Here is an 11,104-nt window from a genome sequence, read left to right as displayed (position 1 = left end):
AAGTAGTATCTCTTAGCATCATATAACCTTGCTCCTTGCATTGCATCCTAGCAAGTAGATAGTTTTTAAATTCAAAATTTTTATTATTTGCTTGCTTTGGTCGTGTTGTCATCAATCACCAAAAAGGAGGAGATTGTAAGGAAAATGGACCCTTGGCCCATTTACTTTGGATTTTGATGTTTGATGACTAACACAACCAAATTGGACTAATGAATTTGCAAGTGTTTGTTTTGTAATCCAATAGGGTGCAAGATGTGACTTGGACGAAGGCGACGTGATGATCTGATGATCAACACCTCAAGCAAGACCTCAGAAGCACAAGTATAGACCCAAGATATCAAGCAAAGTCCAAGCATGAAGATTGGAACCAAGCCATACGCAAGATCGCGAAGAAACGAGCTCGCAGAGGCGACCGGACGCTGGACCGGTGGCTCGGCAGACAGGCGACCGGACGCTGGCGGCAACCGACCGGACGCAGGGCATCAGTGTCCGATCGAGTACAGAGAGGTTCCAGGCGCGCGAAACTGTGACCGGACGCGTCCGGTGGCAGGCGACCGGACGCTGGCAGCGTCCGATCGGCAGTTCGCGGCTGTAACGGTCGAGACGACCGGACGCGTCCGGTCAGGACGATTCAGCGTCCGGTCAGTAGCAGATTTGCGGGAGTTCGACCCCAACGGCTACTTTCTCAGTGGGGCTTATAAATACAACCCCCAACCGGCCATTTGAGGGGTGTGGAGCTGAGGAAACATACCAAGGGTGTTGATACACCATTTTAGTGATCTCCATATGCATAGTGCTTAGTGTTTTATTAGGTGATTAGCATAAGTGCTTTGCGAAGTGCTTAGGTTGATTAGACCACCGCTTATGCGCTTGCTCTAGGTGTTTGCTTAGTGTTTAGTGAGGTTTGCATACCTCTTGCCACCCCGTGCTTGCGAGCACAAGTGTTGTACATCGGAGGGGCTTGAAGTCTTGCGAGATTACACCAACCGCGTTTGTGGTGTGGCCACCAGCGTGTACCGGAGGGAACAAGGCCCGCGACGTTTCGGCCGGAAGCTTGATAGTGAAGACGGCGGGGAGCATCCGGGAGAGGCTTGCCGAGAGGCACATCGGAGACCCACTTGCGCGTGGGGAAGGCCCGAGGCTATCCACGGAGTTACCTGATCGGGAGCTTGGCCCTTGCGAGGGATTCCTTGCGAGGGGCTCCAACGAGGACTAGGGGGAAGCTTGCGCGCTTCTCGATACCTCGATAAAAATACCGGAGTCGTCGACGGGAGTTTGCATATCTCTACCTTGCTCTTTAGCTTCCGCATTTACATTGATTACTTTACTATATTTGCGGTATAGATAGCAACACACTAGCAAAACCGTAGTTACACATTTAGATAGTTTATCTTTTGTATAGGTTTTGCTAAGGTTAGAAAAAGAAGCCATAGTTTAGAGTTAGAATTTTTAAGTTGCCTAATTCACCCCCCCCCCCCCCTTCCCCCCCTCTTAGGCGTCACAGTCCCTTCATCCCTTCATAGAGATAGTAGGAGGAAGGATTTGTGATGTAACTGAAGACATGGAGACAGGAGGAAGATGAACAGTAACCGTTTGGAAAAAAAATCAGGTGCTAAAACACCCGGTTGATAGACGTTCCCAATATCTTTCTATCAATCGTGTCATGATCGATTTTTTCATGAAACGTAGTTCAGTGGGCACAAGAAGCCATATGCTGTACTGACAATGTTTATAAATATCGAAAAGAATTGTCTATCCTCTAATGTTAGGGCAGGATGGGCGTACTGTACACAGGATCAAAAAAAGAAAATCTTTTCAAACAACTTCAAGCGCAGAATCCTGTATCCATGAAATGTGCTGTACCAAACTGGCAAGTAAAAACTGATGAAAGAATGATACAGATACGTGCAGACCTCATGCCATACGGCCATGCAACACATGAAGGCCTCGGTTCTCTAAAACAAAATGACTCAAGATTTCTTTTCCTAGGTCAAACAATTATCCCTCTATACTAATACTACCACAAAAAGTTTTGAAAAAGAAAAGAACGAAGAAAAAAACAAATGAGTGGAGGGATAGGTTGAAATAATATACTATTGATTATTATACAATGATCTGCCTACAAAAAATACTAGCTTGCAAACTAGGAGCTGCCATGGGATTTGAACGATGACATGGAGTGCGCTGAAACTGAGGCCGTTGGGCTGTTTACTTCCCTGTCACCATTGGCAGCTCTACCCCTTCCACTGATCATGCTGACAACTTCTTGGGAGACATCCATGAACCAATCGTCACCCGGAAGGACACTGCAAAAAAGCAAGAATGTTGGTCTGTTGATAGTAGAAGCAAAAATCTGTGAGAAACTCCCTCATGGCCTCATGGGCGAGAGAAACCCAGCTGTAGATCTATTAGAAACTACCCCAGAGGCACAGCCTCATGTATCAAGAAACATGAGAGGGAATCCTTGCAAGACTTTTCAGAAGTATGACTGGACTAGGGGTAGGTAGGATGCCTTGTTAGTGTTCAAGTACAGCAGCTTAGTGTTTCTAAGGCATCGGATGTGTTTAGTCCCACATCGGTAATCGATGTTGGGGAGCACAACATATAAGGCGGGGGCAGTCCTCACCTATCAGGCTAGTCTTTTGGGTTGAGTTAGGCCTAAGGCCTGGGTATGTTGTGGGCTCCGATGAACCTGGGCCCGAGAGGCACCGGCTCGTGGATATAGCGAGTCGGGCCAGATTCCACTGTGCACTCTAACAGGACGCCTAGGCGATGACGCACTAGCAGGGAGTAAGGCGTCCCATCGCCTAGCCAAAAGTAGTGAGAGATCCAAAGAGACTGGAGGTGAAACAGAGGAAAACGATACATAACCAGCCAGAATGACCATTGAGCCACCTCCCCTCTCACCCCCACCAAATTGGGCGCCGACGGCCAGAGCGCAGCACCGCCTGCATCATCTGCAGCGGCAGCGGCTGATCCAGAAGGGGGACACGACAGAAATCGATCTGAGGGAGCAGCAGCAAGAGAGAGGGAAGGAGCAGAGCCACAAATCAGCAGAGGGCAGACTGCCTCCGCGTGAGTGAGAGCAGCGTGAGGGAGGGAGATGCGGCGGTGCTGCACCTACATGAGAGAGAAGCAGAGAGCCAGGCCCAGGCGGCATGCCGTGGACATGGGAGCGTGCATCCCTGTCTCTGTGACCTGAGAAGGGATATGAATGGAAGGGACCTCGTGGGCAAGCTCAGCCAAACACTTCTCTTTTCATTCGCCCTTTTCCGGTTTTTCTATTTCCTTTTTCTTTCCTCCCTGCTGTTATTTTCCTATTTCCTAGGATGGTAAGGCATCGCCTCACCTCACCTTTATGAAGGCCCCTAGGCGTTATGAGGGGGTATGTCGCCATGCCTCGCCTTACCACCTTAAAAACCATGCAGCAGCTAACAATGAATTCGAAAGGTAGATGACATACTGTGTTTGGTATCAGTTAGCTGAAGCTTAAGAGAAAATGCTTCGTACATTCTTTTTCATTTTCTGAAAACTATTTGAATAATTCAAAGTCTTCTCTAATTGCCATTTTTCTCAAAAGTCAAAACCATCCCAGTAGGGCAATTTGTTAAAGTTACTATTGGCTGCCAGTTGCAATTACTGTAGGTTGCAGGGGGCAGCAGGCTACAGGGACATATAATCCAAGTTATAACTTATTCTTCATCCTCTTACTTGTTTTCTAGAGGGAGGAACATTGGTGTAATCCAAATTATACAAGGCAAAATACAACAAAGTTACATAATGAAAATTAGCAAAAAAAAAAATTGAAGTATGCAAATAAAAGAATCAGCATTTAATTCTGAACCAAAAGAAGTGCAGAATGAGAAGCATTGTACCTATCAGGGTTCATTCCAGTAGCAGAAAATGCAGCCATTGCTCTATCGATGACATCCAAAATGACTTGATGTACATGTCTAGAGAGAAAACGACCTTGCCCAAATATGATGACAAATTGCATGTCCAGATAGAACTGCAAAGAATGGAAAATTTGAAAAATAACAGTTGGCGATGTAAAGAAAATAAAAAAGGAGCAAAGGAGCTTACCTGTTGCAGACCTAGGGGGCCTAAAGGCTTTGCTCCCTGTTCAATCTCTTCCCAAAAGGCCTGGTCCTCTGAGAGCCACAGTATGACCGTCTCAGTGAGGCGCATCATTAGTAAAGTAGCAAATCTTTCTCTACCAACAAACATTTCTGCAGCAATGCTTGCCATCCTGTTTAACTTTGCATACAGTTCCTGCAATAAACAGCAGATGATATTCATCCAAAGACTATAGTATTATCTATGATGCGCTTGCCCCATGGAAAGAAAAACAACTCAATTTGACAAGAATCTTCACCATGAAACCTGCTATCTTGACAAATTACATGCAATATGAAGGATATCAGCAATAGAGAAGGCCTATTTATCAAAGTGGTAAGTTCATATGACCCTTTTTTACCTTCCTTTTTGTGTGTATGTGTGTGATTATGCCAGTCAAATTTTGATAGTGCAACCTTGGGCTATTAAAATTGTGCTAATATGATTTTTATAATATATTCCAGGGCTCAACTAGAAGAATTGTCTAAATTAAGGTGGGTAATATAGGCTTCTCTTTCAGAATTCTACATGAAACCCATCCATTCTAGTGACTTACACACCATGGTTCCCAAAAGCATTAACTTTTGTCCATATGCTCAATTAATTTAGTCCCTAATGTCCTCTTTTAGGTATATGATCATGATAAAATGACTGGTTATAATACATAAAGGATTTGATCCAAGCAATAGAATGAAAAGATGTACAATGGTCTCAAAGTTGGTATCTTATAGACTGAGACATTAGTTTGGAAAGGGAATTAGAAGTACAATAGCATATGTTAATAATCTGAAAATTATCTAAAATCTCAGGTATTTACATGAGGAAGACCCAAACGAGCCATTCCAATAAGTACCTGGAAAATTGGAGATGGAACCCACTCTGGTTCTTCAACAGTATTATCCATGCCGATATACATTTCTGCGCTGAGATGAGTATCACCTTCATCTGTAAATATAAGTTCAAGAGCATGCTGCCTGCAAAAACTATCTCTCAACCTGTCCACCATTCGTTGTAGTTTTCTTTTCCATTCACGTTGCTCAGGCACACGGTTTTGTTTATCTGTTCCTTTTTTACGCAAATCATCCATAGACTGGTTTATTGACGATAACTTCATAGCTGCTCTAGGTAGCAACTCCTCAGCTAGTAAAGATGCATTAGCTAATAAAGCTAACTGCTGCTCTTCAGTCTCTGCCATTCTAACAATCTTATGACCTAAACCATCTAAGTTAGCTTCATCATCCATGGAACCAGGTAAAGCACTTATAAGCAAGTTTACATATGAATTGAAAATTTGTGTGATCCCATCCATTGTTGAACCACCTAATTGCAAGCTAAGTAGTGGTGCAACGTCCTCAAAGAAATCCTGAAATTCAACAAATCAGGCTTAATATAGAGCCAAGATACAAGCTAACCGTCACTTCCAAAGAAGCAGAGCGCAATGGAAGTAGTGTATAGCCAAATATTTCTTGAATGCAAAAGTAAGGACAAGGAAAAATCTGTTTCGAGTTTAAGCAAATTTTTTTGTGGTTCAACTAGCGATTCAAGACAGCTCTGCTGGCATCATCAATCATTCTAGTGATTGCACACCTACTATATCAGTTCAACACACTACAACTAGTCTGAAATACATAAAAAGGACAGAAGACAAAGGCTATCTGAGGATTTTCTGAGAAATTAATGCAACATTTGCTGTAACTGGCATCTTTGATGAGAACATAAGTTCAACAGACAATGCAAGTAAGAACAGGAAACAAAGATGGAGTTGAAAAAAACGCCTGAGGTAGTGGCAAAAGAAATATTACGTCATAGACATGTCGCTATGCCATGCGATTAATATACTACAGCTTTGATGGTACAAGATTTTAAAAGAGATTATTATCATCTGTCTGGAAACAACAAAAAGATAGATTCATTCTTCTAATTTAACCATAAGAGGTAACCATTACCTGGACCATTGAATTGAAACGGTGTGCGCTGCTAGAGAGCTTTGGCTGAAGTGCCAAGTTAGCAGCAGACGATCTAGTTAATGGACGAATACCAGTTGGGGGATATGTGAGTATCCAGTTATCAGCTGCTGCTAGTGCAGCAGTACTCTCCTCTATTCTCCTCAAGTTAGCATCTAACGCTTGCTCAAGACTGGGCTTGAATTGTTTGAGGAGAACAGATGAAACAGACAGACCGCGAGCTTCCAGCAAAGAACAATGGCCAAGTGATATCTGAACACATTCTGCAGCTGCCCTCAAGCCTCCAGCAGCTGCACAAGAGGACAACACATGCCTCATCACCAGGAGCGCAAAGGACATAACCTGCTTGGTAGCCCATGTTACCAGTTCAGATGCATAACATGACTCGTCACCAAACACATCCACAGAGTCACTGAGTGCCTGAGCTATGACTGAAAAAACTTGTTGAGCAAGTGCTGCAGTGTATGCCCCACCGTATGAAGTGCTAGATGGATGTATAGTTTGCATATTGCATTGAAGCCTTTGATTATGTGCACTGAGTAAGAGGCTGTGAGCTCGGGGGCCATCACCAAGTCTTTTGAGGGCAGAAGCCGCAGCTCGAAGCTCAATACCACGAGTGGAAGACTGACAAGCAGCTTCAGCAAGCTGATCTGCCAGCCTCTGACGATTATCAGAGATAGATCTTTTCAAAGCCAAAACTTCAGCTGCAGTGAGAGTCTGTTTTCGTTTTGCATCAACAGCAACCCGTTCTGCTTCATCCAGTGCATCCAGTGCTTCATCCACTCTTCGCTCAGCTAGCAAAACGTCAAGCATGTCAGGGAAATCTGCAGACCATTTCTGTATTTCTGAAGGCTCCTGATCTTCAACATTGGATATGTCGTCTTCTGCAGAACCTTCAGGGCCTGAAGTCAGTGAATCTATCTGAACTCCTTCAGATAGACCGTGAATTAAAGCTGCCTGTGTATTAAGCAGATTTCTAATTGACAGTAGTTCCCCTTCAAGGTCTGATATCTCCTTAGATGTTCTGATGACAAGAAAATCCATACGAAGTAATTATTTGAGCAAAAGATGCCCCACAATGGTACAGTGCAAACTTTGATTTCACATGTCACAAACTAGACACTAAAGAAGAGAAGTTCAGGCCGAATATAAAAAGATAAGATTGTTACAACCCTCAATCAATAAAAACAGGTATGCTAATACTAGATAAGGAAATAATCTTTGGAATTGTCAAAGCATTTGAGAGAAACAAAACCAGATATACATATAAATAAGAGGACAAAGATATTACCAACACAATAATAAAAGTAGGCAAATACCTCTGCATAAGCATTGGTTTAATGGATTAAATGGTTCAACTCATAAAGAAAAAGATTTGCTATAGCACTGAATTACTAAAAAATTAATAGCTGTTTCTGTAGGCAGCATTCAGCATGATGACAGTTAAGAGCACTTATGAGAAAGAAAAATAAGGATTTGATGAAAGTGATAAATGATAATAAAAAGATACTGCACAAATGATAAGGTGACAACCTCACATTAATACACAACATGGGCCACTATGGGCCAAATTCAAACTGGACTGGATGTCACAGATGACAGTTGGATGCGGGTGTGGGTACGCTCATGTTTTGTACTGAATAGTTGTGAGTGTGGGTGCAAAATCCCACCGATGGGTATGGCAGGTCGGCTACATGAAATGAAGCAGGTTGGGGGTGGGTCTGCCACTTGACCCATGGGTGCCCAACATGTAACTGAATACAAGGACAGACTATACACAGCCAGGCCACGAGTACCACATATATGGCCTAGCCCTAGCCCAATTCAAACACTATGGCCCTCAGGCAAGCCCTCCTCTGCCACCTTATCCACTCACCCCCTTCCCTCATGTACCCAGCCGCAACACCAAAATCACCGTGGACAGTCACTGTTTGCCAGCAATGTCGCTACTTGCCTCCCTTCAGCGAAATGGTTGAGGTCCACTCCCAACCTCACCAGTCCACTGCAGGTGATGCCCCCCCCTACCGACCTCACCACCCACTACGGACTGCGCCCCCTCCTGACCTCCCTATTCTGGCCACTGCATAGCCACCATGGCCACAGGCCCATCGCAACCATGGCTGTGGCATTGATGGCGACCACATGAGATGCTGAGGACAGCGAGAGCAGTAATGGCAACCAGTCAGATCCATTATTAGCCAACTCTTTCTGCTTGATGGATGCCCTGTATTTGTTGCTTCGCTGAATGGATTGCTTGAATTTATTGCGTTTGGAGTTTCTCTTGCTGTGGTGAGAGCCATCGGATGACAACTGGGTCTAGGGTGCCTATTAGCTATGGCTGTGGGTGTTGCAGGTGTGCGCTTGGTTTTATGTCCAAAGATTTGTGGCGGAGGGCTGCTTAATGCACCCATACCTAACCCAGCTCGTTGTCATCCCTAAACAGCACAGCACATTTAAGGAAATTTTGCAAAAGAGGTGAATGCCAGACCTGATAAATGCAGCATAATTTGCGTAAACACTTCTACGCATCTCTTCAGCTGAAGCCTTCTTTAGGTCTTGGAGATAAGAACACAAATGTCTTATTTCCTGAAATGAATTTGGTTTTCCTTGTCAGTTATGTCTGGTGCACACTCTAACAATGTACTGATCGCTCAGGTGGAATTCAACACTTCAACAATATCAGCACTCAGCAGCATAGGAAACAACAAATAAGCAGATGACTAGGAGAGTACAAGGGCAGATGTCTTAAGAAACATAACTGTGAAATGCCAAGAGAGTAGAAAGGCCAATGCCAATGTAATCATGCCTCAGAAAATAGCATTAGCTAGTGCATTATAAAGAATCCATAAAAATTCCATGGAAATGCATTACTACATACCTGCATCCCAGATATTGAAAAATGATAGATTTAAAGATATGGAATGTGAGCAATAAACTCAGTCCAAATTATTCTCATGAACCAAATCCACTGTCCAAACATGAATGTCAAACGGAGAGATTTTATTTTGGGGTTAGTGAGAACACATTAGGCATATTACACTGTGGTTATATTAAACCAGTAAAAACTAGGAATTTTGCTGAATGCCAAAACCAAAAAAGATCAGCAGCCTTTCATACAATTCAAACAAGAGGTGTACAATACTCGGACTCCTATGAAGGGATGGCCGTAGATCCAAAAGTTAAAATATTTCTAAACTCACATGGATCTTATTAGGCTGGAGGGAAGTTATCCCAGTTGCCACAAAAAGAAAATATTGAAGTAACACCCTTAGTGAGGAATAGAGAAAACACGTGATACAAAATATGTTGCATTCTCAATGGTTTACTCAAAAGCTACCACAAAACTAAAAACCCTAACTCAATATAGCATGCAAGGGCAAATTCTTTAAATTGAGTAGTTTTTCAAGCTGCAGATGATGCCAAAAGAACAAACACCATTTTTCTATCACCAAACAAGCAATGTATTATTTAGAACACAGAGATGTATTAGCATGGTCGCGGTCCCTTTAATTGTTCTGATCATCATAATTAGGTCTGGACTCAAACCTTCTGTAGCAATAGCCATACCAAACTCAAAATGCACTATTTTCAAAAAGCAATGGCATGAATTCCCCATGTCCACAAGAAAATTGAATATAACAACATTTCATTTCTAAATGGCAGCATAAACATAACCACATTTCATTTCTAAGTAAAACCCGACACATAACCATAATATGACGCAACCTGAAGAGTGGCAGCATATCCAAGTGCAAAAGTGTTTCAAAATCCCTGGCTTGTACTCAATGTCCAGATAAAATCATAAGACAATACTCCTCTTGTTTAGGACATACTCAGTTTTCTAATTTGAACAAACAACGCAATAAACAAAAAATATATATATTTGCCCCCCAGTATAAAAATTCTTCGGTTAGATGAGTGAAGCATCCAAATTCTGATATCATCCCCACAAGTTATGCCAGATTATTTTTTCGCTGCAAAGTACCCATTGCGCTAGGAAGTAAGAACACACAAATTGAGATGTCCATCAAGCACCCTCCTGCAATTTGTCAAAGTGCATTCCCTGAATCACCAATCGTCCAGAGAACAGAATCACCCCTGTGTGCGCAATTCGCCTGGATTCCAACACCACCCACTGCCCCACAGATCACATTCGCCTAGTCCAACAGACACCCCACCACGCAACAACGAAATGAGACCTCTCTACCACCCCCGCGGTCCAACACACCCTGACCTGACAACAGGCGCAGCAGGAGGACAGAAGCCGGCGAGCTGGACCTCGCAACGCGGCCGGATCAGATATGGCAGGCCGGCAGGCAGACAGGGAGGCAGGGCTCACCTTCTCGTTCATGGTCTGGCACTTGGACTGCACGTAGGCGTCGGGATCGAAGTTGTCGGTCTTGAAGATCTTGAGCTTGTCGGCGAGCTGCACCCCGCCATCGCTGCCGCCGCCGCCCCCGCTCCCCACCGCGGCGGCGCTGCCCACGGGGAACACCCCCGAGTGGCCCGCGGGCCGCGACCGCGACGACTTGGCCGAAGCCATCCGAGATCCAGAACGCCTCCTCGCGCGACGACCGCGCCTCCTCCTCCTCCTCGGCAATGGCGAATGGTGGGTTCCTCGAGACGGAGTTGGCGAGGGGGAGATTGCTGCGGTTGCGGGTGGTGGGAGTTGTTGCTCGCCAATCAATCAATCGATCGATCAATCAAACGAGCAAATGCAAGGGAGGAAGGAGGCGAATGATTTGGGGCGACTCGGCTTGCCTTGGCTGGCGTAGGCTGGGTTGGGTTTGGTACTTGGTTTGGTACGCAGAAGAATGCGATTATTTTTTGTATTTTTGCGTCGAAAATAGGCGATGCTGATTTGTGCGTGGGATTACGCGTGCGCCTGAAGTTTAAGGGGGTGTTCGGTACCAACACTAAATTTTAGTCCAGACTAAATATAAGTTAATTATAAAATAAATTACACAGACGGAGACTAATTTACGACATGAATCTATTAAGCCTAATCAATTCATCATTAGCAC

The 11,104-nt window shown here is 44.2% G+C and overlaps 1 protein-coding gene across 1 annotated transcript; it reads right to left on the bottom strand.

Annotated features, from left to right (window-relative positions):
- Positions 1-1,810: 1,810 nt before the first annotated feature.
- Positions 1,811-10,884, bottom strand: LOC136549508 (exocyst complex component EXO84B-like). Its single transcript, XM_066540813.1, has 7 exons — positions 10,420-10,884; positions 8,569-8,666; positions 6,063-7,104; positions 4,970-5,479; positions 4,084-4,272; positions 3,876-4,009; positions 1,811-2,306 (listed from the first exon to the last, which is right to left on the bottom strand). Exons 1-7 carry the CDS (start codon positions 10,621-10,623, stop codon positions 2,144-2,146), a joined length of 2,340 nt encoding a protein of 779 aa, XP_066396910.1. The 5' UTR covers positions 10,624-10,884; the 3' UTR covers positions 1,811-2,143.
- Between the last annotated feature and the right edge of the window lie 220 nt (positions 10,885-11,104).

This window comes from Miscanthus floridulus, chromosome 4 (assembly GCF_019320115.1).
Source record: "Miscanthus floridulus cultivar M001 chromosome 4, ASM1932011v1, whole genome shotgun sequence".
In the NCBI taxonomy this organism is placed as follows: Eukaryota; Viridiplantae; Streptophyta; class Magnoliopsida; order Poales; family Poaceae; genus Miscanthus; species Miscanthus floridulus.
Note: the sequence above shows the minus strand (reverse complement) of the source record. Positions and strands in the feature narration are given on the sequence as shown.